We start from the raw sequence: 27,975 nt of genomic DNA, 5'->3' as shown, positions 1-27,975 counted from the left end.
TGAACTTTAGTAAAGAAGTTCATTGCCATGAATACTTATGATACTTAGCCAACTATAGACCTAAGGGAAGTAGAAAGCCACACAAAACAAAGGAAACCAAGGAATAATAAAAAACCCTCATTCCTCATTGGAGCCTTATTTCTCTTCTGTATCAAAGTTCAGAGAGCACAGTGCTGCATTAGGGCGGCATACAAAAGCATCAGTTTTGCCTCCTAGCTCTGATAACTGTTCCAGTGAAGACACACAAGGATAATGGTCTTTTAACATATCTGGTAATTTAGAAGTCTTCTCTTGAAGACGTCGAGAACGTCTCACTGGTGTTAGAAACTTCAGCTCCTTAAATGCAGAACTTGACTCATCAAATTGCATCTTCTTTTTTATACTGAAGAAAACACAAAATTATTCTCAAAATTAAAAAAAAAGTTAATGTTTTTATTTTGTATTTCTATGCTATTCATCATAATAACATCATATGTTGCAACCATGTGACTGCTTGTCTTATAGAGTTATTACAAGCTTCTTAAAGTGAGGAACTTATCCTTTTCTCTATTTACTGTTATAACTGTTTGCAGTAGATACTCAAGTATCTATAGAATTGGCTAATTCCTCAGTTTTAAAACCTAGTATTATTTATAATACTTAAGAGTAAAGTAAAAATAATACAGCAGTTGTTTTTTTCAAAATAGTAATGTTTAGGGAAAAGCAAAGCCAATACAATATTAAAAAGGTAAAATGTCCCAATGCCATTCCATGAGTTTGAAAATTTTTTCATATTAACAAATGGCAGTTCTAATCTGAAGTTATTGGAAAAATTTTAAAATACTATATTTAGGGCTAAGGATATAGCTCAGTGGTAGAGAACTTAATTTAGAAGTAATTTAGAAGTCTTCTCTTGTAGACGTCGAGAACGTCTCACTGGTGTTAGAAACTTCAGCTCCTTAAATGCAGAACTTGATTCATCAAATTGCATCTTCTTTTTTATACTGAAGAAAACACAAAATTATTCCCTAACTCAGCCTCTTGAGTTGCTGGGATTACAGGCATGTACCACAGCAACTTTAAAGTCTTAGTGTTGTTTTAAAATTTGGTCAAAAGCTTAAATCTCTAAATTATTTCTTATAATAATTTGCCTAGCATGTGCAAGGCCTGGGTTTGATTCATAGGACCAGCGCAGGAGAAAAATCATACTTATTATCCCTAAGCATCAAAACAAATCACAGCACATTATATTTTATTTTTTATTTTTTGGGGGTATCAGGGATTGAACTTGGGGCACTTGACCACTGAGCCACATCCCCACCCCTATTTTGTATTTTATTTAGAGACAGGGTCTGTGTTGCTTAGCATCTCACTTTTGCTGAGGCTGGCTTTGAACTCGTGATCCTCCTGCCTCAGCCTCCCAGGGTACTGGGGTTACAGGCGTGTACCTCCATGCCTGGCCACAAAATATTTTAAAAGCTTACCTTTGCAAGTATGGTGTAGTAGATACATTATATTTAATTAAGCAACTTGCTATAGTTTCTGTATCAGGGGTTTTAACATCATCGGTCACAGCTTTCATTTTGTCATCTTGTTCTTTTTCATAATCTTTAAATACCACATTTCTATGATGTTTATTCTCCATTTCTGGTTTTTCTAGCTCTAAATTAACACCCATATCTTCAGAGTTGACTTCTTGAACTTGTTCTTTGGATGCAAAAGCCTCAATATTTTCTCCTATAAGAAATAATTTAGAGATTTAAGCTTTTGACCAAATTTTAAAACAACAGTAAGACTTTAAAGTTGCTGTGGTACATGCCTATAATTCCAGCAACTCAAGAGGCTGAGACAGGAGGATCACAATTAAAAGCCAGCCTCAGCAAATTAGTGAGTACTGCATTCTACCCCTAGTGCTTCCCTACCAACCTCGCAGAAAAGAAGTTATTTAAGTTATTCCTAGTTGGCCAAAATTTCAAAATAAAAGAATTTAACTGTGGGGCTGGGGATGTGGCTCAAGCGGTAGCGCACTCGCCTGGCATGCGTGCGGCCCGGGTTCGATCCTCAGCACCACATACCAACAAAGATGTTGTGTCCGCCAAGAACTAAAAAATAAATATTAAAAAAAATTCTCTCTCTCTCTCTCACTCTCTCTTTAAAAAAAAAAAAAAGAATTTAACTGTCATTTCCTACCCATTACATTTCCTAAGTAAATACTGCTGCCAGTTAACACATATTTACTATTTCCTATTTGCAGGGAAAATAGGAAATATTTTTTATATTTATTATATTCTTATATTTATTAAGTAAGAATGAAATAATCCCTATTCTTTAAGAAGTTTACATTCCCTGAGAGATGCAGTTGGGCTGGGGATGGAGTTCAGTGACCCACATCATCCAAAACCAAAAATAAAACCAGAGAGATAGCACACACAGAGTTGAAAACAACTAACTGTAAAATGAGATAAATGCTACAAATTAGGTAGGAACAAAGGGTTAGTGAATCCATAAAAAGAAACAAATTTTGTTTGTTTCACAAGTGATATTTAGGCTGGGTCATGAAAAATGAGTACTTGATAAGTTCAAGGAAGTAACTTTTATAGACATTTAATGTCAAATTTGGATTTTTTAAATTAATCTCCTAATTAAAAACTCATTATAATATAGAAAGCCACTTTATCTCAGAGACAGGTTAATAGAAGTATAAAAAAAGAACTTCATATTTTAAAAAAGAAAAAAAAAGGGGCTGAGATGTAGCTCAGTAGTAGAGCACTTGTATAGCATGCACAAGGTCCTGGGTTTGATCCCCAATACCAACATAAAAAACAGGATAAAAGAAAAAAAAAACTAACTCAGCAAAGAAATTTAATAAACTCACAATTCACTTGAAGGAAATAAAAGAAACTAAAACTCACCCAAATTAACTTTTTCTTGACTCTTCATTGTTAAAATATCCACAAGGACATGTCGCATCTCTTCAATAGGCTTGATTTTTTTTAATACAAAAAAGAGATCCATGTAAGTTTTACATTTTCAAGTTGAAATATTAAAACCAGCAATTAAAATTTGACATTTTAAAAGAAGGTAGCAGTTCTAAAGCAGTTCTCAGAACTCCTATTTTAAGATTGAAAAATGACTGTCTACTCCAACTTACAGAATAAAAAAATGAAGGATAGGGCTGGGGATGTGGCTCAAGCGGTAGTGCGCTCGCCTGGCATGCGTGCGGCCTGGGTTCGATCCTCAGCACCACATACAAACAAAGATGTTGTGTCCGCCGAAAACTAAAAAAATAAATATTAAAAAATTCTCTCTCTCTTTAAAAAAAAAAAAAAAATGAAGGATAGAAATTTATCAGTTGAAAGTCTACCCCCAATTTTTTCTTAAGCCCTTAATAATTATTGGTACCTGCTTGATATGAACAGAATTAATAAATGTTAGTATTAGTAATATCTATTCAAGAGCTGATTAAAAGCTCCTTTTCTCTTACATTCATTTAAGTTTATTCAGACTATTAAATGCATCTCTGAATTGCTTAATGTTAATCTGCCCAACATATTTCATTCATTCAAAATGTATTATGTGTCTCTTATTTGCTAGATATTACATGCACTTCTATGTAATTTTGTGCCACTATGCCAAAACAACATAATCAAGATATTATATAAAAAGGAAACTCTGGTGCATAGTCTTAGTTCTAGAACTTAGTCCTAGAATTATTTAACCAGGACTTCTGCTTTACTTTTACTTTCAATTTTCTTGGGAATTTTGATTCTTGTTTTCCAATTTCTGCTCTGGTGTCACTTTTTTTTCTGTATTATTACTTTCTATATGTAGCCTTAGCTCCAGTTTTGCATACTTATTATGCTGCTAGAAGCTGCTTTAAGTAATGTCCCTTCGGTCCAATATAGTAAGGACTCCCTTCAAACTAGAATTCTATCAAATATAATTATGAATTCAAAAAAAATGTTTACATATACAAGCCATTAAGAGAATATCTGCCTGGTGTTGTGGCTCAGTGGTAGAGCACTTGCCTAGCATGTATGAGGCACTACATATAAATAAATAAAATAAAGATCCATTGACAACTAAAATATGTTATAAAAAAAAAGTGATTGTGAAAATTATATATAATGGGGCCTGGGGATGTGGCTCAAGTGGTAGCATGCTCGCCTGGCATGCGTGCCGCCCGGGTTCGAGCCTCAGCACCACATACAAACAAAGATGTTGTGTCCACCGAAAACTAAAAAATAAATTAAAAAAAAATATATATATATATATATACATAATGCAAAGCATTTTAAAAAAATAATATCTGATTTGATTTGATATTTATTGTACTGGGCATGGAACCCAGGGCCTCAAGAATGCTAGGCAAGTGCCTTACCACCAAGTTATATCCCAAGCCCTTTTTATTTTTTATTTTCAGAGAGGGTCTCACTAAATTGCTCAGACTAAGGATAGTTTTGCAATCTTCCTGCCTCAGTCCTGAGTAGCTGTGATTACAGGTATATGCCACCATGCCTGCTTGATTTTTGATTTTTGATCCAGTTGAAAGGTCAAATATCATCTGTTGGCTTTGACTTTGCTGAGACTGAAGTAAATATAGTTTTATTTTGTTTGGTACATGAGATTGAACCCAGGAGCACTCTACCACTGAGCCATACCCCAGGCCTTTTTTTATTTTTAGACAGGCTTTCACTAAGGTGCTAAGGCTGGCCTTGAACTTGCGATCCTCCTGCCTCAGCCTCCTGAGCTGCTGGGATTACAGGTATGTGCTACCATACCCAGATGTGTTTTATTAGAGACAGGGTCTTGCTAAGATGCTTAGAACCTCACTAAATTGCTAAGACTGGCTTTGAACTCATGATCTTCCTGCCTCAGCCTCCCGAGGCGCTGGGATTTGAGCTTTCTTAAGAAAGGCTAAGAGAGTACTTTCTAAAAAATGTCTAACAATTTCCAAGAAGATAATTCTGAGAGATCTGGTCAAAAGGAAATATGTTTTAGGAATACTTATGTATAAAAACAAAAACAAGGCCCAAACAAACAAAAACCCTGAAGAAGTGATTTATTTTATACAGAAAGCTTTGTGTATCAATAGAGTAGAAGAGAGATGGGCAGAACCAATTTAAATAGTGTATAATGTGAGTACTCTAGATATACTCCTAAAATGAGGGAGTTCTCACAAAGCCATCAGTTTTTTAAAAAGTTAATTTATTTATTTTTTGCGTGAGGGATTGAATCCCAGGCCTCCAGCCTACACTAGTGAGTATACCCCCATACCTGCTATGGCCTTTAAAATACTTACTACTATAATTTTATCAAGTTATGTTGTTGATGCATTCTAAAATAATTCTGAATCATTTACATTGTAATAATAAAAAAATAGTAAATTTTAATCTCACCTGAGCCCCTGCCAGAATGGCTTCCTCATAGATTGAGATAATATTTTCAATAGGACTTGTGATTTGTTCAATACGTACAAGACATATCCAATATTTTACAAGTTTTTTGGCATCTGGAATATTTTTAATTAGGTCATTCAGTGTAACCAATATTTCTTCTTTTGGGTACCCCTAAAATAGCAAGAAAGTGTTTGTGATATTTTTTAACATGCAAACTACAAAAAAACAGTAATCTTAACTATAATCAAGATCAGTGGTAAAAACACAAAAGGTTGATAGAAAATTCATCAAAAATATTCCCTATTATTATCCTAACTCTAAACTTATTTTGAATGATAAATAAAAAGAATATAAACCATGAGTATGAGACAGTAAAAAAGATAATAGTTGAGATATATATTAGTACAAAAATGACTAATACTTTACTTGGTTTTGTATTTATCCTCTTATAAACCGTGGGATTCCATTTGCTAATACTGTATTTCGAATTTTTGCATCCACCAAATGTTCACAACTGAAAATGGTCTGCAGGGATTTTTCCCTCTTAATTGTTGGGTTTTGATATTAAAGTTAAAATCAATCTGCAATGATTTATGTAAGAGTTGTACGCAGACGGCAGGGCAAAAAATTCCATAGTATGAACAACAACAAAAAAACTCAAAATAAGAAAAGAATCAGTTTTCCTGTTCAAAACTTTCTTTGGTCCTCAGGACCACAAAAAGTTTAAAGATGCTCATAAAGAGTAGAACAAAGAGTAGTAGTTTGAAGTCAGACCTTATATTGAGTCTTGCTATGGATCTTGGACATTAATGGGTATACAAAGCAAGATTAAAAAGTAAATAAGTGCAGGCTGGGGCTGTAGCTCAGCAGTAGCACACTTGCCTGGCATTGTGAGGCACTGGGTTTGATTCTCAGCACTGCATATAAATAAATTTAAAAAATGCCTATCAATAACTAAAAAATAAATAAATAAGAAAAGTAAATAAGAAATATTCTGGACTGGGGTTGTGGCTCGGGTAGAGCGCTCGCCTAGCATGTGCAAGAGAGCTGGTTCGATCCTCAGCACCACATAAAAATAAACAAATAAAATAAAGGCATAAAAAAATAAAATAAATAAAATATTCTGGAGTTGGTAATTATATTCCTGAGGATGTGTGTCCAAATAGCAAAATTCTACAAATTCAAGACCAGGATAATGTTGTTTTATATTAATGGGATTTTATTAGATAACATTTTAGTTAACTTGAATTGATGATAATATTTACTATAATTTTTGTTGCTAGTCTTTAGTAAAATATGTGACTGGAATAAAATAATTTGTAAAAATGTTTAATAGAAATACCAGACGGGCAAAAATAAATGTCCACCCCAGCTTACTGAATATTAATATCATAAAGGAATACAGTATTTATAACTCAAATAAAAAACTTATTACCCCTTTGATATACTTATGTGAACTCAATGGAAAATGCAGTCAGTAAAAGGCTAGCAATCTCACAACACTCTTAACACAGTATCACTGATATTACTTGCTCCAAAGAATGACAATGTAGACAGATAATGTTTATGAAAGTAATTTGTAAACCATGCAATGTTGTATAAATATATGGTAAAGACTACCTTATTAATCAGGTTTAGGCATTCAGAAATCGTCTTGTTTACTTTTTCAGTAAATAATCTTTGTTCATCTTCTTCTGCCATGGTAGTCCAAAAGGACCCAACTGGTTTTTCATTTTGTCCTTCAGACGTGGGCTGGGTAACTACAGGGTTAGGGGGCCTTTTCAATACTTTTCCTTTGCCAATTTTCCACTCACTCAGACGAGCTCTACAGTCAAAAGCAGTATACAGAAACATTACTTTGATATTAATTCGAGATCTCTATTGAATGGAGGAAAAGTTTAAAAATATTTCAAGTCTTGAAGTAGTGCTACACAAGTGGCACACACATCATTCAAAAGTTTGTAGAAAAGATATCTTGAACATAAAAAGATCAATTATATGTTCAAAGGTCCCAAGAATGCATTTTTAAATAGAGGGCTATGAAATATTTCCCAATTTATTATTAAGCATTTAACTTAGATTATAAAAAGCAACATAGAAACCACACCTAAATATAGTAACTTTTCAGTCATATTGTTCCATGACATAAATCTACCTCATATGACAGAAAGAATCCATTAAAGAAATTCTAATACAAGGAAATTACAAATCAAATCCACAAATGGTACTCTATTGAAAACTAAGATAATAAAATTAAGAAAATTATAGCTACTCACTTTCTCTCTTCTGCAGTTTCTTTGGGCTGAGCTGATCTATCAACAGTTGCTTTTGCTATAGTTTGTCTTCGTTGGTCAATGGTTTTTGACTTCTCTATCAGTTTGGTATTAGAAGATGAAGCAGGCTTGGCTACAATTTCAGATGCTCTGCTTCTTGATAACACCTTATTTCTTTTTATGTCCTGAGAAGAACTGGTTTTGACATTAGATACAATCGTTTTGGGTTCTTTTTCTTGAGGCCCTTTCCGGATTTTAACACTGGCAGAGGTTTGGTTGATGCCTTGTTTCATGGTGTCCTGGGTGTTACTTTGGTGACTTCTATTAGGAGGTCTCACAAGTTGTGTGTTTCGAGGTTTAGTGTTCACAAATTTAGTGCTTTCAAACTTAGTAGTAGCAGTTATATTTGAGGCTTTATTACTTCTCACTGTTACGTTGGTGGTGTTTACAAGTTCAGGCTTTGTGGCTTTGGAAACAGTAGTTGAAAGTTGCTTTGTTGTTGCAGAACTCTCATTTTTGACTTGTAGAGGCTTTCTAAATGAATTAACCTTAGACTGAACAATTTGCCCACGATAAGACCCAAGCACAGGTTTCTTGGGCATGTTAGCAGCTTGGTTTGGTTTTTCTGCAGGCATTGGTTTCTTTTTAGTATTGTTTTTAAGGTGAAATGCCCGGCTTAATGTCATATTTTGATTTTGGGGATCATCTTTAACTGATAACTGCAGAGTCTCAGTGCCATCCTGAAAATCATGTGTTTCAATTTCCGTAGTTGAATCAGTTAATTCATTAGAAGGTTTTAAAAGAATATAATTTTTTACCATTGTTGTATTATTTTTGCTCTGTATAGGTATTTTGATATTTTCTTTATCAGCCTGAAAGAGTTATTTAAGACAAATAAGTATTTCAGAATTATTTCTTTCAGAAAGAGCCTAGGAAAGGGGGGAAAGGGTCAAGTTATAAATGCTATGTCCATATCTTACCATTGTTGTTGTCAGTTTCAGAATTTTTGTCTCTTCTTGGACTTGGTCCTCAGATGTCGTCATTCTTTGGGCTCCAGTACTTAAAAGAAATAAAAATAAATTAACCCTGTTCTGGGGGTTTCCTTGTGTGGGGGAGGAGTTGTGGAATAACAACAATTAACCAACTTTGCAATTTTAATTTGTGTGTGTATGGTACTGGGGATCAAACCTAGGGCCTTATGCGTGCTAAGCATGTACTCTATTTCTGAGCTACATCCCTGGTCCCAAAATTTTAAATTATAAAAGGAGGCAAGAAATTGGGCACTTTGGACATATCTGTAATCCCAGCAACCCAGGAGGCTGAGGCAGGAGGATCTCAGGTTCCAGGCCAGCATTAGCAACTTAGCCAGGCCCTAAGCAATTTAGACCCCATTTCAAAATAAAAAATAAAAGGGGCTGGGGATGTAGCTCAGGAGTAGAGCAACCCTGGTTTCAATCTCCAATACCAAAAATAAAACAATGAGGCAAGAACTGAGTTGAGATTTGTCCTAAGCAAAACTTCATTATACTGTGATTTAATAGTGTAAATAACATGTCTAAGACACTTAAATATATCTTCTTAAAAAATCTTCCATCTTCCACAGACTGTTGGCCTAAATTCCTTTCTACTGATGTCCAGTCTTTCTGGAATAGAGCATGAAATCTCTTAGCAGATGATTATGATTTTGTGTAAAATTGAGAAGAAAAAAAAGAAAAATCCTGTTGATTAAACATACTATTGATTCTAAAATCCCAAGTTCAGAGATTATTTTTAAAAGTGAAAATTTATACAGGTTAGAACAGACGAAAGTTTGTATTTTTTTAATAGTTAATAATTTTGGTTATATTGTCTTTCACATTTATTTTCTCAGATAAGACATTGTTCTCCAAGACCTAATTTACCAGAATTGGGTTGGGTGAGAATTTTTCTTGTTTTCTAATACGAATAATAATAATAATTATTATTAATTATTATTATTTCTATAGATCATCTAAATCTAGGTTTCCAAAAGTTGAGAAGAAGGCGTTACACTGAAAACATCAGAGCAGGAGCAACCACACCCTTCCAGAATTTGGCTCCAGAGCCTGGAGGTACAAGTGCTCGCGCAAGCGCAGTCGGTCTTCGTGCCCTGCAGCCCCGCCCCCCGCGGCCCCGGGCCCCCAACGCCAGTATGGGTCTGAGCCGCCAGTCAGGGCCTTATCTGAATGCAAGAAGTCAAAACACCTGTTATGACCAAAAAACAAACAAACAACAACAAAAAAAACCCACGCTCCTCGCTAAGCGGTTTCCTTCACAGCAGATCCGCTTTTGCTAAAAAGCCAAGTCGACCAGTAGCGAACGAAGAGAAGGCGCTCAGCCCGCACGCCATCACACTGAGCGGACGCCGCTCTCACGGCCCCCTCCGCAAACGCCGTCCAGGGTTCTCACACCAGCAGTCGTGGGGGAAGGTAGCCATCCGACCAAAGGTCCTAACCACGAGGCTCACGCCCACCCGCGTTCCCTCAGCAAACCAGCCGCCAGCCGGCTCGCGCAGCTCCCGCCACCGCGGCCTCACCTAGGTACGCGGACTGGGTCTTCTGACTCGGGGGCAGCTGCAGGTCCTGGGGCACGGCCAAGGATGCGATTCCGTCTCGAGTCCTCGGTATCGCTCGGGTCGCCACCCGCCGCCTTACACTGAGCCCGAGCCCGCAGCGGCTAGCTTTGGCCTTTGTCAGCGGCCCGCCGCCGCCTCCCATTGGTACAAGCGTGAATTGAATGCGCCAATGAGGGGAGAGGGGCGGAGCCTGGGTTCGGGTTGCCGCGGGCTGGTTCGGCGTCTACCGGGTTCAGTTAGGAGGAGTCTGTAGGTGTCAAACTCAAACCACGCGCTTCCTCCTAGACGTGCGGCGGGGGAGGAGTGGCCTGCTAAAATCCTCCAATACAGCAGCACTACGGTTGACAAAGACTCAAGATTGGACAGGAAAGGGAGATGGGGGGAAAAAAAGAAAGTGTTTTTGCTTCTGAATAAACACCGGCGTGCTAGCTGAGAAGGAATTGTATCACTGAACTACTGTAGCGAGGGCGCGTATTTACAAATACTACTTCATTTTGAACTTCATAAATGCATCTCCTGTTTCATTAAAGAAATAATAGTCTCGGAAGTTATCGTGTTCACATTTGCCCGGCTTGCAAAGGGACACTGAAATTGAGATCTACTTTCATGCCTTTATAATAGTTATCAGATGCAAACAAAGGGAAGATAGGAGAGATGGATTAAAATGAGGCCAGCCTCCTCTCAACCCTCAAGGTTATAAATAATCCTCCTGTGCAGATAAACTAACATTTGTTAGACATTTTGAGTGTGCGTTTAAGAGTGCTACCATAATTTTTCAGTCTTCATCTAAAAAACATCGCCTTTATAAAATCCAAATAGCCAATCCTCAAGACAGAATGAAACAATTCAGAGCCAGGAGATTAAGAGTTGGAGAGTTATGGATATGGATTGTGCCTACTGATATTAAGCACTGGGTTTACAACATTTCTCCACTTCTCCTGGACTGGACTCTCTTTCAGTCAGGGTCTATTTTTGTTTTGAGACAGGAGCTCAGTAAATTGCCAAGTCTGACCTTCAACTCTCCATCCTCCTGCCTCTGCCTTCCCAGTAGCTGGAATTACAGGTGGCACCACCGCTCTTGGTTCAGCCTGGTTTAAAATGGGGACAGAGGTGGGAGGATAGAACTTCACCTCCTACTACCCAGGTCTGAAGGTCTCCTCCACTAACTCTGAGCTATGGTCAGTTTTTCTCATTTTTTTCTTGATACCTATTATGGTAGCATCTTGCTATTAAGGAATTTGGTTTGGTGTTTTCTGTAGGTTTTGTTTTTGTTTTTGTTTGATGAAATGTCCTATTTTAAATGTAACTTTGCCATCTTTGGGAAAAGGAACAACCAAACAGTGTCCATCACCATTCTTAAGACATTGTTCCTGGAAATACACTATTACATTATAATTCATTATTTACTAAAGTTTCATCAGGTAACCAGGGTATTCACTGGGTAACCAGGAATTCTCATGAAATGATGGAGAACAGTTTAACAAAACAGAATAGTTAAAACTGACTTAAGAGCTGGGCATGGTGGTGCACACCTGTAATCCCACAACTTGGGAGACTGAGAGAGGAGAAATTGCAAGTTTGAGGCCAGCCTGGACAACTTAGTGAGACTCTGTCTCAAAATAAAATTTTAAAAGGACTGGGGATGTATCTCAGTGGTAAAGCACTTGCCCAGCATGCTCAAGGTCTTGGGTGCATCCCTAGTAACACACACAGACAAAAAAAAAAAAAAAAAAGTGACTTAAGAACCTCCAAAACATCATGCTAAGAGAAATAAGCCAGAAACAAAAGGTCACATATGATTCCATCTATAAGAAATACCTAGAATAGATAAATCCATAGAAACATAATACAGATTGGTGGATTCTAGAAGTGGGAGGAATAAGGAGAGACCACTTAATGGGTTTTATTTTGGAGTGATTGACAGGCTTTGAAACTAGTTAGATGTAGTGGTTTTACAACACTGTGTATTAATGCAATTGACCTGGTGAATTTTATGTTATATGCATTTCACTTCACTTTTTTAAGTGAACATAATTTAAAATTTTTTTAATTGTAGATGGACACAATACCATTATTTTATTTATTTATGTGGTGCTGAGGATTAAACCCAGTGCCTCATGCACGTGAGGCAAGCACTCTACCACTGAGCCACAACCCCATAAGTGGGCATAATTTTAAAAAAATCACAGAGATTTTTTTTTTTTGGCTCAGATAGTATGAAAACCTACAAAACTGCTAGATTTTTTCAGCATAGCAATTTCCCCCTAATCTCCAAACTCTCACACTCCAAGAATGATGTTTTATTTGAGATACAACGTTCATATCATTGTCCCACAAGTGTTGGAGGGAAGGCAGAACCTTTATTAAAAGATCCAAAGAGAAGATTCCTTCCAGAACACATCCTCACCAACACAGCTGACCATGAACTACAGGCACCTGGAGTATTTGATGATCAGCTTCAGTTGTTTCCCCTGTGGTCTGTAAAACAGATAGGATGCTTTAAAGAGAATAGGGTGGGACAATCCTAAGGGTAGAAGTTGATGAGGACCAGAAGAGGAAACAAAGTCCATGGAAGAGAGGCCAAAGAAAGAGGGAATGGACCACAGTGTTGGGTGCTGCAGAGATCTGGCTGGATTGGAATTGAAAAGAACCATTGGATTCGGAAGGTAGAACAACCTGGCAAAAATGTTTTGTGGAAAAGTACAAAATACTGTTGAGAGAAATTAAAGAAACTCTAATAAATGGGAAAATATAATATGATTATGGATCAGAAGACCCTATATTATTAAGCTGTCCTTGTTCTCCAAGTTGATCTATTAAATCCAAACAAAACATGAGCTGACTGCTGATTTATGACTTAGAAAGCCACAGAAATTAAGAAAGTATAAAGAAACACAAAGAAATCAAAGGAATACAATTGATTCCAGAAATATATCAGACTGATCTGGCCAACTGACTAGGGATTGAACCCAGAGTTGCTCTACCTTGAGCTACATCCCAGCCCTTTTAATTTTCTTATTTTGAGACAAGGTCTCTCTACGTTGCCCAAGCTGGCTTGGAACTTGCCATCCTCCTGCCTCAGCCTCCTGCATCACAGGATTTGGGGTGGGGGGCAGGTACTGCACCTGGTTTGGTCAAATGATTTTGACAAAGTTTCTAAAACAACTCAATGGAAGAAAAGGATAATCTTTCCAAGAAATTATGTTGGGACAAGTGAATATCTATGTATGAAATATTAACTTTGACTCTTACCTCAAAGTGTACAAAACAAACACCAATCAACAACCTCAAAATGGAGCACAGACCTAAAAAACTATTAAATGAGCCAGAAGACAATTTAGGAGAAAATCTTAGTGACTTCATGTTGGGCAGATTTTTAAAATAGCAAATATAAAAACCAGAACAACCCATGAACTCTAAAAGAAAAAAGTACACTAGACATCATTAAAAACTTTTAGCTAGGCATGGTGGCGCACGCTGTAATCCCAGCTGCCGAGGAAGGAGGATTTCGAGTTCAAAGCCAGCCTCAGCAACTTAGCGAGGGCCTCAGCAACTCAGCGAAACCAGGTCTCTAAATAAAAATATTTTTAAAAAGGACTGGGGACATGACTTAGTGGTAAAGCACCCCTGAATTCAATTCCTGGTACCCCTCCCCCCAAAAAAAGTTCTTAAAAAGATACCATAAAACTAAATAAATCATATTGGTTCTAAAGTCCTGAGGATACAGCCTCTTTTGTTTTTTGGATGGATCACCCTGGCAGGTACTTTGCCCTACTCTGTTCTCATTTGGGGAATATTTAAGACACATGACATTTCTCCTTGTTCTAGCCTGAAAATAGGAAACTCCTGTACAGTTGTCTATTTTAGCAGCTGTCATGTCAGCCCGTCGGGGACAGAAAACATACTTTGTTTTCACATCCCCACTCCCTGGCATTTTGATCACTGCAAAGACCAGGGGAAATGGTACAGTTCTACATTTGATTAAGACACTTAGGTTATGTGATGTTACTTTCAATAGGAAAAGTAGACTAAAAATGAATAATAATCTAAGGCTCAAAAGATCAGGAAATGATAGTAAATTGTGACAAACAATGATGCCATGTTATAGCAATTAAAATTTTTTTTTTTTTAGGTACTGAGGAGTGGAGCCAAGGCACTGCCATTGAGCCACATCTCCAGCCTTTTAATCTTTTGTTTTGAGACAGGGAGGTGAGTGAGTCCCTCCTTGATCTAAACCTGGACTGTTTTATCCTACCTTTGTTTAAAATGGGTATTTTTTTTATCATTGATTTTTTGCATTAATTTTTTTAAAAAAAGATTACTTAAAATATCATTTCTCTTGATGATTAAAGTTGTTTTATTTTTCCATATTTTTAATTGGTATATTATAGTTGTACTTAATGGTGGGATTTGTTGTTATATATTCATACATACACACAATATAACAATATAATTTGACCCTTATTACCCTCCAGTATTCCTCCCTTGTCTCTCCCCTCCTGCCCCATCCTTCTCCTTTACTGATCTCTCTTTGATTTTCATAAGACACCCCCATACACATCTTTCTTTTCCGTTTTCCTCTCTAGCTTCCACATATGAGAGAAAACAAATGACCCCTGACCTTCTGAGTTTAGCTTATTTCACTTATTTCACTCAAGTTCCATCTATTTTCCTGGAAATGACATAATTTCATTATTCTTTATAGCTGAGCTAAACTTCATTGTGTATATAGACCACATTTTCTTTATCCATTCATCCATTGATAGACACTTAGGCTGGTTCCATAGTTTGGCTGTTGTGAATTGTGCTACTATAAACATGGGTATGCATGTATCACTGTAGTATGATGATTTTAGTTCTTTAGGATAAATACCAAAGAGTGGTATAGCTGTCTTTTGACACAACCTCAAATTTTGCCCCTGGAGGATATGCCTCAATCCCCTTATCTTAGTCCTAGCCGTCTAACTTGGAAAAATTAGCTGTTTCTCTTGCCAGCGATATTAGAGAAGAGATGAAATACACAGAACAATGTCAGACACAAAACAGGTGCTTGATAAGTGTTTTTTAAATATTTGTTGAACCAGTGAATAGGCTGAGAACCAGGAGACCTCTCTTGATGTAACTCCGAAGAGAGGTTCTCAATTTACTGACCCAACTACTTTCAGTCCCCTGGGGGAGGAAGGAACACCCATTAGGCCTTTCCATGTGAGACCCTAAAAGATTGACTTGCTGGGGGATCTCACATACCCTGACACCTAAAGGCAAAAGGCACCCTAGGACACTTAAGGATACAAAAGTGGCTTACTGAGCATAGAATAGAACAAGGAACTACGAGGAGTGCAGAACTCAGGGGCAAAATAGAAGAAAATTTACTAAAAATAAAATGAGAACTCTTAAATAGACATAATTAGAACACTTGATTAAGAAAATTTCCACTAAATTTCAGTAGAAGAATTGGAAAACAAATGATCACTGTTTTAAAAACAAAACAGGAAACTGGAAACAGTGGCACTTGCCTAGGACAAGGGACTGGGGAAGCTGAGGCAGAGGAATCACAATTTTGAAGCCAGTCCAAGCAACTTAGTTAGAACTTATCTTTAAAAATGGGGGTTGGGGAGGGACCTGGGGGTTGGGGATATAGCTCATGGGTAAGAGAGCCCCTGGATTAAATCCCTAGTACCATTTTAAAAAAATAAAAATAAAAAATGCGTATGATGAGGAAAGAGGGAAGGGTACATGGGAGACAGATAACTCTGACAAGCTTATTAATGCTCAAATCATCAGTAGCCTCAGGAGCAGAAAAGAACTTACAGACCAGAACTAATAATCAAATAAGTGATAGAGGAACACTTTTGTGAAAAGAGAAAACAAACAAAATACAACTTGAGTCTTCAACTGAAAAGCCTCACCAACTCTCAGGTAGATCAATGAAAAAGGATACACACCTGGGATCTTGAACCTGAGGAAAGTTCCCAACCTCAAGGATAATGAGAACAACTTACAGATTCCAAGCAGCAAGAACCAGGAACAAAGAAGAGATGTACTGAGCTGGCTTATACCCTTCCCTTGGCCCTCTCTCAACCCATTCCTTGGTAAAACCAGATCTAATTAAATCTATCTCTTTCTCTTTCCTTCAGTGTTGTACTGAGTGAGGCTTCAGAAACCCACCCTGGTTTCACCTTTCAGACCTTTTGTCTCATAGTCTTGTTTCCTCCTTGGAGTAATATTGTAGTGTAAACTAATAAATAAAATCAGTAATAGTGTAAGCTATAGGTTATAGATTAGTAAAAAAAATGTGGATTATAAATATGATAAGTGAGTAAGTGAGATAAGACAATTATAAACCAAGAACTGTCATAGGCCTAAGATTCCATTTTGCTGCCTTCTATAAAATAACTGTTACAAGAACTGTTTCTGAGAAACTGAAATGAAAGCTGTTTTCTTATAAAAATTGTTTTTCTGTACTTTGTACCCCACAAATTGTATCCTACTCAGGATGCAGTGGTGGTCACCGTGAGCTATATCCTGGGTTTGAGTGTACTTGTAGGTCTACATGACTTTGAAATAGATTCTCACCCCGACGACCCCTGTTCAAACTCAGGATACTGATGTCTGTTTGAACCTGGGAATGTGGTTAACCGAATTGCAAAGCTGATTGCCTTTTTCCTAGCTTCTGTACTTGCTTGCTTGCTAACTGGAAAATTCCAGTCCTGCTTAGGGCTTGCAGGTCCCGCTTTCTATTGTTTTAATTTCTGTGGTTGGCTTTCTTGCATGAAGCTAAGGAAAGTCCCTGAGTTGTGGTTTTCATCTTTAAGTTCCCAGGATACAGGCCAGTAAGTTGCTGTTCTCCCACACAGCTTCAGTCTCTATAGCTGGGTGACAGTTCCTGGCCAGGTAAATGAAGCTCTCATTGATTTGAATTTGGACTAACTGAAAGAATCCAGAGAGTTTTTGCATCTACTCACCTCTCCTCACTAGTACCCTGTTATCTGTCTTCCTCCACCAGATAAACCATTTCTGATCTGATCCTCTTTGGGGCATACCCTCTCCCTTACTCAAAGACAAGCAAGACTCCCTTCTCTCATATCTCATCAATTTTTTGGCCTTGATCATTTTCAACAGCATCCTAATATTTCTTTTACTTTAAAAGCAAGCAAACAAATCAAACTCCCTCCCAACTTCACTTCTTTCTACTACCAAGCATTTCTTTGCTCTCCTTTACAGCACAACTCCGCAAATAAATAGTCTCTATTTCTTATCTATAATCCATTTCCTCTTTCAATACCAATCCAATAAGACCTTTTCTCCCTCTATTTCTTTGGACACACTGTTATTAAGGCCGCCAATACCTCCATGTGGTTAAAAGCAGTGGTCAGTTCTCTGTCTACATTGCACTTGAGCTGTCAGTCATACTGTATCTCTCCTCCTTTTTCACTTGGCTTCCAGAACACCACATCCTCCTGTTTTGTTTCCTCACTGGTGACTCCTTCTTGGTCTCCTCTTTTGTGTTAATTTGGTCTAAATTAATATTCCTATGCTCTTTAATGGAAACTACAAAACTTTCATGAATTGTGATTTTCTTTACAAAGCCTCAACCAATCAGGAGAGAAAAAGGCTGGTCACATGATGTGGCGGCCTCCCACACATGCCTATAATCTCAGTGACTCATGAGGCAGGCAGGAGAGGATCAGAAGTTCAAGGACTGCTTCAGCATAGTGAGACCCTTTCCCAAAATAAAAAAAAATAAACAGGGCTGGGATACAGCCCAGTGGTAAGGCACCCCTGGGTTCAATTCCATATATATATATATATATATATATATATATATATATATATATATATATAAAAGTTGTTGGGAATAGCCTCGTTGACAAATTAAAAAAACAAACAAAAATAAAATTTTCAAGTATCAAAAGTTAATGAAAGCAATAATACCAATGTAGCATGGCTAGCTGGCTTGGGAAAAGATCAATTTGCTGCTTGCACAGCATTCTGGTTAAATAATTTCTAAATATGTAATAACTTTACGAAATTAATTCCAAAGAGAGAAATATATCAGTTGTGGAAGGACAAAAAAATATAGATGGTCCATTTGTGATGCAAAACATATAAATGAAATGAGCCAGCACCAAGGGTAAATTTTTCATGGATAAGTTTTTCATGGTAAATTATGGGGGATCTCTATCTAAATGTTCTCTAGTAAGTTTATGAAGTCTGTATTAATATTGTAAATGTCTAAATGAAGATGAGAGGAAAAAAAGAGGAGAACAGCTTTGCTTAACATATTGCTTGCGGGTATATTAAAACGATTCGTGCCATATTCACTTGAGAAAAAAAAGGTTATTATTTAAGCCCTTAATGAACATTGCAACATGCTGGGCACTGATAAGAAAATTGCCACAAGTATGCAGGCATAAAGCACCAAGAGGAAATTCAAGCTGTAATCCGGGGTCAGGGATAAGGATGCTCAGACAGGGTTCCGGAAGGCTATTGGCGGACTGACCGCCAGGGGGCACTCTCCGCACGCCTCCACGTCCGAGGGCGCCCCTCGCAGCCGCGCTGCTCCTTAGGGCGCGGGGCCTGGCCGCACCCCGCTCGCTCCCTTTTTCCCTCCCGGCCTCTGCCCCGCCGGCCGCCAGGGGGCGCCGCAGGCTGCCCGGCGCGTGGCTCGCGGCCCGGGAGCGCCGGCGTTGGCGAGCGGCGGAGGCCTGCCTGGCGGCGGCCATGGACCGCTTCGTGTGGACCAGCGGCCTCCTGGAGATCAACGAGACCCTGGTGATCCAGCAGCGCGGGGTGCGCATCTACGACGGCGAGGAGAAGGTAGGGCGGCAGCCGGGCTTCCCGGTGGGCGCGCGTCCTGGCTGGGCCGGGCCCGACCCCTTCTCGGCCCGCGGTGTCCCCGGCCTCCCTGTGCGGGGCGCGGCGCCCAGTCCCCTCCCGCCCGCCGCTGCCTGGACTTTGCGCCTCCCCCGCGTTGGCCGCGCGAGACAGTGGAGCGACTCTCGGCGGGCGCGGATGGTGGCCTCTTGCCGCCGCCCCAGCGATACTCTTCAGGGTGCACAGCCGGTGCGCCCCGAGAGCGCCTGCTGTCCGTCTGCAGGCGGCGGGCAGGGACGGAGATGCTCGACTTTCTGGCTCGGTTCAGAGCCTTAGTGACACTGGCTCGGGCGTAATCCCCGGGGCAGCCCAGGTCCGCCTTCTGCCAGCAGCGTGCGGTGGGCGCACGTCCCCCAGCACCCTGGCAGCTCGGCTGCGACCCCAGAGGCGGAGGGCTTATCAGATTTGCGCAGAGGGGTGGATTGCTTTGAAGAGATTTCTGAAAGAGGTAGCAGAGCGTTCCTCTTTGAAACGCCCTTGCCAAAGACTCTTGGGTTTTTGTTTATTTGTTTTTGTAATTACTTTACGGAGGGAGTTTTGAGCTTAGTCTTATAAAGTGATGTAGTTAGTCAACCTTGCCCTGTAATATAAGCATAAATCTTAGGAGATGGGTTTGCAAATTGAGAAGAGAAATACAGTATGTAATTAAATATTTTGTCGGTACTTGGGGGAAAACTACAAAATATCCTCTCCTGGATGAAATGTGCAATTTGGAATTAGGAAAAAAAAAAGTAAACTCATTTACCCATAAGCATTTTTAGTTTCCGGAAGTTTTCACTTGCTACCTCTCTCCTTCCTTGCTATTTCTTAAACTTCCTCCTACTTTGCTATACTTGGTATACTTGACCCACAGCTCTTCCTGGTCCGTGCACACTGCTATCTGGGGGCACAAGTGATGTGAAACCCAAGTCCTCTACTTCCTTTGGGCGATTTCCGTGGACTATGTTTCCTGTTATTAAATCAAGGGTTTTTCCTTAAGTGATTTGCTTGGACTTCATTTACTTCATTAGCACTTTCATTGACTTGATCTCAAATTGGATCTTGCATCGTTTGATTGGAGTGACAAGCAAACTTTACTTTTTCTTCCTTACCGAGTTTACATCTTTGGAACCACTTTGAATGAGAAGCTCAATCAATCCTCTCCTTTATTGGGTTTGATTCTGCGCTGGCTTTAAGAACTGTATGCTGACACTGACATATGGTCTTCAGAGACTTTTCCAGTGCCCCTCCCTGAATGAGTACCTGGAAGTCAACACCTTGTTGTCTGTGGGACACCAGTAACAAATTAGGGACGCCTTTGCTGGCAGACTGTGTAGCTATTATATATGTATATATATATTTAATTTTTTTTTTAGTTAGGTGGACCCAATACCTTTATTTAATTTATTTATTTTTATGTGGTGCTGAGGATTGAACCCAGTTCCTCACATGTCCTAGGCACTCTACCACTGAGCCACAACCCCAGCCCCAGCTATGATATCTTTACAATAATATAAAATCACCGCCATTAGCACTTGTTTGTGGAAAAAATTGTTGAATCAGCAAAATCTAATTTTTCCTTTAAAATCTTGGATGCTTTTTCTTTCTTTCTTTCTTTTTTAAAGCCAATACATAGGTATCAGGCTTAAGAAAAAAGTCCTGGGTAAGGCCCATCTGGAGACCCATTCATTTAATCAAAAACTCTTTTAACTCTTCTAAAACCTGGGGCTGCCCAGAAGTGAATCAGTATCTTGAAATTAAAGTGGGACCCTACTTATCACTGTGTCCTGGGGGACCTAATCTATCACTTGCTTGGCTATTTGCAGCTGCTTGGTCCCTAGTGTGATTGAAGGCCAGATCGATTCCTGGGAGGAAGTGTTCTGATTTGGCTTACTCCCATCTTCTGGAAGATTTTCCACCTCAAGTGATGCTAAAGACTCTAGGAGGCTGTACATGAGCCTTGAGATCTGATCCAGTTAGTCTCCCATTCAGAATCCTTCACAGGCTCCCTTGGTCCCCAACTACAGTCCAGACTGCTCGGCCCTCATAGCTGTGTATACCAGCAGGCTCCCTAGGCAAGTGGGCACATGGTGTTCTTCTAGACCACTTGGATCCTCCTGAAGGGTGGAAAGTGGATTTTATTTTATTTATTTACTTATTTAAAGAGAGAGAGAGAGAGGAGAGAGAGAGAGAGAGAGGGAGAGAGAGAGAATTTTTTAATATCTATTTTTTAGTTCTCGGCAGACACATCTTTGTTGGTATGTGGTGCTGAGGATCGAACCCGGGCCGCACACATGCCAGGCGAGCGCTACCGCCTGAGCCACATCCCCAGCCCGGAAAGTGGATTTTAGTCTTCCTTTTACCTACTGGCTCTTTGTGGGTATGAAATCCATTTTAAAAAATCAGAATGAATTACCTACTCTGTGCTAGGACCTTATTAATGATCTCATTTACTCCCCTCAAAATGAGTATTTTGCTGAATGAGAAGATTTTCACTTAGAGATATAGTGACTTGCCTAAGATGATCAGTTAGGAGGAGAGGATTTGAATCTCTATTGATGGACTCCCAGCCCCATGCTTCTTTCACTGTGCTGCAGCACTTCAAAGTATAGCAGTCCCTAATGCCACTTTATGTAATGTTCATATAGCTGATCCTTCCAAAGATGAAGAAACTGAGACCCATAGTTGTTAGTTGAGAAAACTGTGAACTGTCCAGGGTCACATATCTAGTAATTGGTGGAACTAGAATTCCAAACCAGATCCAATGGACTATGATCTTTTTCTACTGCCCAAGTGCCTCTTGTGAATAAATGTGTGCTTGCTTGTTTATACAAGCACAGTTTGCATGGATGCATTATGACTGGATAATGTGTTGTTTTCATAAGCAGGTAGACAGGTCATTTGTTTCATTTCACAGATGCTTCTATAGCCTCAACTAATTTAAAAAACAATGTAAGATTACAAATGTATAAAGTGGTAAATTGGCTCTACATACCAGAAAATTTACAAAATGTTTATTCTCTCTCAGCTATTTCATTTTATGAATTTACTCTTGGGAAATAATCAGGTATGTATAAAAATATTACACAGAAGGATACTCATCTCAGCATTATATATAATATTATTTAATATATGTTGGGAATTGGAAGCAATCTGAATGTTTATTACAGAGATTAGTTAAATTATTGCTTATCCTAATTAGCAAGAGAAATTGCTAACCATAGAGTGATAAGTGAAAAAAGTTGTAAAACTATAAATATCATGGTCTCATTCATTAAAGAGTATATACATACATAAATATACACCCTCTGGCTAATGTAATTACAAGTGATTTCATTTTCTTTCATAGATTTAAAATTTTTTTTCCAGATTTTTCAACAATGAAAATGCATTACCTTTATAGTAGAAAAATATAAAAAGGAAAAAAAAAAAGGAAAAGCTTATTTAGCAAGTACCTAAGTTTAACTTTTAAGTAGCTAATATAATTCTAGCTCTGAGTACTAGAAGCAAACCAGCCTAAACTTGTCTATCAGGTTAGATCATAATCCATTGGAACCCCTGAAGGGAACTATTACACAATTTCTTCACTTAGAGCAGCAACATCTTACATTTGCTCATTGTTAATTGACATAGCAATGGAACATACTTTGGCTTGAATTTTAAATTCCTACCCTTATGCTCAGATTTCAGTAAGATGAAATACAGTTGTTGTTTTTTTTTTTTAAAGAGAGAGTGAGAGAAAGAATTTTTTAATATTTATTTTTTAGTTTTTGGTGGACACAACATCTTTGTTTGTATTTGGTGCTGAGGATCAAACCCAGGCTGCACGCATGCCAGGCGAGCGCGCTACCGCTTGAGCCACATCCCCAGCCCATGAAATGCAGTTTTTTAATCAGAGCTTTTATGTTCTAATGCAGCACCATGTACTCTCAAGTTAATGAAATATTTGCTTTTGGAAAAGAGAAATCTTACTCATTGATAAAAAAGAGATTTTAAAAATATCTTAAATTTAATTATTTGGTTTAGCATACATAAGATTAAACAAAACATTTGAAGCCAGACTGAATTATGTACTGGAAACACCTATGCTTTACTTTTGATTCATAGGAGAACATGGAAACTTACAAGGCTTTTTCTCTGTGTTGGAGTGTTGTGGAATATCTTTCAGAATGTATATAACTAAACTAGATGGTTCAGTAAACCTCTTATTGTTAAAGTTTATCAACCATATCATTATTTAATACCTAGCTAATATTACAGAACTTATGCTTTAAAAAGTGTTTAAAAATGTATGGCATAAAATGTGTTGGAGCCAGGGTGTGGTGGCACACACCTGTAATCTCAGCAGCTTGGGAGGCTGAGACAGGAGGATTGCGATTTCAAAGCCAGCCTCAGCAATTTAGCAAGGGCCTAAGAAACTCAGTGAGACCCTGTCTCCAAATAAAATACAAAAAGGGATGCTGCTCAGTGGTTAAGCATTCCTGCACTCAATTCCCAGTACCCAAAAAAAAGTGTTGTTTGTTTGTTTTTTTTTTGATACCTATTTCTGTGTGTGCTTGATTTAACAAAAACCAATTTATATATATTTCAGAGTTAAATATATGTCAGTGATAAATTTTCTAAATTTTATTTGACAAATTGTTAAATACAACCAAAACCAAAAGAAGAAACTTGGCATGATCTGTAAATCTACCCATAAAAATTACTTTTGGCACATTTTGTGTTTGTGTGATTATATGTGTTTGTATATAATCAAGTTATGTATACTATTTTGAAACTTAATTTTTTCCTCTCTTAATAATACCATGGGTATCTTGTAATATATTTTTGACTACATGCATAATTTATGATTATTTCTATTTAAGAATGATATATAGCTATGGGTGGTGCCAGCTATCAGGAGGCTGAGGTTGGAGAAAAACAAGTTTGAGTCCAGTCTGGGCAACTTTGTGAGACTTTGTCTTAAAATAAAAACATAAAAAGGACTGGGGATGTAGCTCAGTGGTATAGCCCTTGGGTTGAATCCCCAGTACTGGAAAGAAAAAATAAAATATATACATATATATGTGTATATATATATATAATACATACTATATATATATAGTACTAATTGGTTATTTATTTGACAAACATATTATTGTTGTTGTTATTATTATTTATGGTATTGGGGATCAAACCCAGGGCCTCAAGCATGCTAGCCAAGCATTTATAACATTGAGTCACACCTCTAGCTCTTAATCCTTTTTTTTAAACTAAGAAGAATTTTATTATTTATAATAAATTGGACCCTCACCAAAACGCTTTCCTTAGAGTTTATAATATAAGGTAGACAAGTAACTGGGACTGGCCTTATAACTTCTGATATAACTAAATATTTTTTCGTAGGATCTAAGCAAGGTCTGATCATGGCAAATTCTACTTTCTAGTAGAGTTAATAGAAGTTTCCAGTATATTTCTTGATTTTAACAGAAATGAAAGTATCTATCAATCTCTCAGATTCCAGCTCTAAAATTGACTTATTAATCTTACTTTCAGGAATAATAACAAATTATGAGTGTTAAAATTTGAAACTAAAGAAGTAGCTGGAGTATTTTTGTGATTATATTATAGTTTTAAAGGACATTTTAAAACATTATTTTGAGTTGTTGATACAGCCGTAATACCCAGAAAGTAGTCTCAGCTCAGACTGCTGTAACAATGCCACAGACTGCTGGGATGACTTAAACAACTGACATTTATTTTTCACAGTTCTGTGGGCTCAGAAGTCCATGATCAAGGTGCTGGGGGATGTGGGTCTTCCAGGGTCCTTTTACTGGCTTGCAGACACCACCATCCTGCTGTGTGCACTCAGTGGCCTTTCCTGGGTCCATGAATGTAGAGAGAGGACTTGTGTCTTTTCATTTCTCACAAGGACTCTGATCCATCATAGAACCCCATCTCATGACCTTCTCTACATACACATAAGCACTTCCTAAAGGGCCCCTCCAAACACCATCACAATGAGGGATAGGCCAGACATTCAGATTTAGTCCAGAACAGTTAGAAGTCTCCTTCCCATTCTGTCTCCCTCAGAGACCACCACTATATAATTCTAGAAAGCATGCATATTTGTCATACATAAGTATTTGTGCGAAGAGTGTTGTTTTTTCCTTTTTAAAATATAAAATTATATTATGTTATATGCAATGTGCTGCAAATTGCTTTTTCCCTATCAATTCTATACTATGTATACTGCTCTGTACCTCACTGATTCTAAGCTTACTTTTTTGTTCACATTTTAACAATTTTGAAATTAGGATGCACATCACATTCAGTGACATCTTAGATTTTATCAAGTATTACAAGTATGTAAAGAGTTTCCATATTCTTTTTAGTGAAATGCCTATAATCTCTTATATATGTGTGCATTTCCCTGTTGATGGATGTTAGAATTGTCTCTCATCTTTTGCTCTTATAAACAGCAGTGAATAGCCAAGTACTGTATCACCTTGCTCATGTATGAATTCATCTGTGAGGTAAATTCCTACAAGTGCCAAGTATCCTTGGGTCAAGAGATATTTGTATTTCCAATTTGTTGTTGTTGTTGCAGCATGGGAGATTGGACCCTGGGTCTTGCCCATATTAGGAAAGTGCTGTACCACTGAGCCACATCCCCAGCACTTATATTTGTAATTTTGTTAGAAAATAACAAACTGCCTTTTGCAGAGACTGTCCCATCAGGAAATATATTTTCCCAAATACCACCAGTAAAGTGTTACCAAACTTTTGGATCTGTGTCAGTCAAATTAATGAAAAGGGGTATCTTTAAAAAAAAAAAATTAGTTACACATGGACACAGTATCTGTTAATTTTTATGTGGTGCTGAGGATGGAACCTAGTGCCTCTCATGTGGGAGGCAAGTCACTGAGCCACAACCCCAGCTCAAAAAGGAGTATCTTAGTGATCTTTTAATTTTCATTTATCTGAGTATCAGTGAGATTATACATCTGTTAATATGTTTAAGAGTCATTTGAACTTCCTGTTTTTGTAAACTTTTCTGTTAATAGTCTTTGTTCATTTTTATAGTGGTTATAGGTTATTTTCTCATTGATTTATGAGTGTTCTATATATTAAGGAAATTAGCTCTTTGTCTCTGATGTGAGTTGCAATTCTTTTTCCCATTCTTCTGTTTGTCTCGTTTTTGCTGTTGATAGTTTTTCCATGAAGAATTTTTGAGTGTGCATGTGTACAGGTGAAATTATAAGTCTTTTCCTCTAGTGCTAATGGGTTTAATGCTTTTCTCAAGAAGGCTTTCCCCACCCTGAGATTATTTTTATAATCCTTTCATTTTTTTCCTCTGTTTTTATGATTTGCCTCTCTTTCTTTGCTTTCTTCTTTCTTTCTTTTCTCTCTAATATTTGACGTATATAGAACTTATTCTGGTACAGTATATAATCCAACTTTGTTTTTTTCTTACCTGGAAACCCAATTAGCTCAGTGCCACTGATTAACTCTCCATCCATACCTATTCTTGTATGTTTGTGTCTATTTCCGAATTTTCTATTTTGGAAATTAATCAAATAGTTATAAAAGTAGTATACATGAACTCAGTCTCATTGTAAAAATATGCAATCTTTTTTTTTTTTTTTTTTTTTTGAGGGGGGGAGTGGGATCTCACTAAGTTGCTTAGGGCCTGGATAAGTTGCTGAGGCTGGCCTCAAACTTACTCCTCCTGCCTAAACCTTCTGTGTCACAATTATAGGTGTGTGCCACCATGCCCAGCAAATTCAATCAGTTTTTAAAAGGTCCTTTGCTTCTCTTCCTCTTATTCCCCTCACCCTTTTCTTGAAAAAATCCATTATTAACATTTCACTGTGTATTCCTTTTAGAACTTTTTCTGTTACTTATGTATAGATGTGTGTGTGTGTGTGTGTGTGTGTGTGTGTGTGCGCGCGCGCCCATGCACGTGTGTGTATTACAAACATGTCTTTTGAGGATTACATTATATGTTATATGCTGCAAATTGCTTTTTCCTCACCAATTCTCTTAAATTCCATGATAACCATAATGATTCTACATTGTCATTCATTTAGCCTCTGCATGGATTCCATAGTATGAATGTGGTTGAATGGATGTGGCACACTTTTTTTTACCACTCATCTATTATTATACATCTCAATTATTTCCAGTTTTCCCCTAATTATATCATGGCTGTGTTTATAGCTTTTATTTATGAAATGTGTATAGTGGTGCTTCTTTTTAATTTGTGATAAACCTAATTTGAAAATGTTCATGATTTAACTCATATTTTATGATTAAAGAGAAAAAAATCTGGACATTGAATGACATATTATTAATCTTTTGTGATGATTGTCTTATCTTTCTAGATAAAATTTGATGCTGGGACCCTCCTCCTTAGTACACACCGACTGATTTGGAGAGATCAGAAAAATCATGTAAGATACAACCTTTAGCATCTGTTCTAGGTTTTAAATCATTCAAGTTTTTCGCTTCTTTTTTGTCTTTCCCCCTTGTCACACACTTTCCTTTTTAGAACATCAGAAGAGTGTGTCCACATGATCTCTTTGAATGGTGTACAGAGAGTGGAGTTGAGGGTGTTTTCTCTCATTCAACTTGGGAAAACCCTGTGTAGTTACTGAACCATGGCGATTCCTGTGTTTCTAAGCAACAGTCAGGCCAGGTGTTCAGTATTTAGCAGGGGAATTCTTCTCTCAGTTGTGAAGGATCCTTAAGAAAGACTTCAACTGTCCCCCAAACAACCTCTTCTCCCGGGTTGTTGCTGAGAGTTAGGAGGTGAGACTGTCATGTGCTTCACCTGGACACTGAGGACTACCTCTTTGTCATTCTGAAAGAGAGGAACTCCACCTAACCTCAT

General features: G+C 37.8%; 2 protein-coding genes across 2 annotated transcripts in view; one reads left to right on the top strand and one right to left on the bottom strand.

The window, feature by feature from the left end:
* Window positions 1–135: 135 nt before the first annotated feature.
* Window positions 136–10,386, bottom strand: Ckap2 (cytoskeleton associated protein 2). The gene is made up of 10 exons (XM_077795462.1): window positions 10,206–10,386; window positions 10,034–10,039; window positions 9,746–9,770; window positions 8,632–8,737; window positions 7,655–8,523; window positions 6,999–7,203; window positions 5,379–5,549; window positions 2,892–2,961; window positions 1,464–1,716; window positions 136–382 (listed from the first exon to the last, which is right to left on the bottom strand). The coding sequence occupies exons 1-10, from the start codon at window positions 10,384–10,386 to the stop codon at window positions 136–138; spliced, it is 2,133 nt and encodes a 710-aa protein (XP_077651588.1).
* An 8,516-nt stretch (window positions 10,387–18,902) lies between these two features.
* Vps36 (vacuolar protein sorting 36 homolog) overlaps window positions 18,903–27,975 on the top strand; it is a 31,072-nt gene continuing 21,999 nt past the window's right edge. Inside the window, exons 1-2 of the mRNA XM_077795162.1 lie at window positions 18,903–19,064; window positions 27,467–27,535. Coding sequence (XP_077651288.1) covers window positions 18,969–19,064; window positions 27,467–27,535 — 165 coding nt within the window. The 5' untranslated portion in view covers window positions 18,903–18,968. The remainder of the gene's footprint in view (window positions 19,065–27,466; window positions 27,536–27,975) is intronic.

This window comes from Urocitellus parryii, chromosome 2 (genome assembly GCF_045843805.1).
Source record: "Urocitellus parryii isolate mUroPar1 chromosome 2, mUroPar1.hap1, whole genome shotgun sequence".
NCBI classification, from domain to species: Eukaryota; Metazoa; Chordata; class Mammalia; order Rodentia; family Sciuridae; genus Urocitellus; species Urocitellus parryii.
This window is presented reverse-complemented; position numbering and strand designations above follow the sequence as displayed.

Excerpts from the sequence above, each read along its gene's own strand:
- Ckap2 (XM_077795462.1), bottom strand. The coding sequence starts at position 10,386 with ATGGGAGGCGGCGGCGGGCCGCTGACAAAGGCCAAAGCTAGCCGCTGC. Across the intron at positions 7,204-7,654 it reads GAAACTGCAGAAGAGAGAAA|AGCTCGTCTGAGTGAGTGGA; the intron begins GTGAGTAGCTAT and ends TTTTGACTGTAG. Across the intron at positions 1,717-2,891 it reads TCAAGAAAAAGTTAATTTGG|GAGAAAATATTGAGGCTTTT; the intron begins GTGAGTTTTAGT and ends TATTTCTTATAG.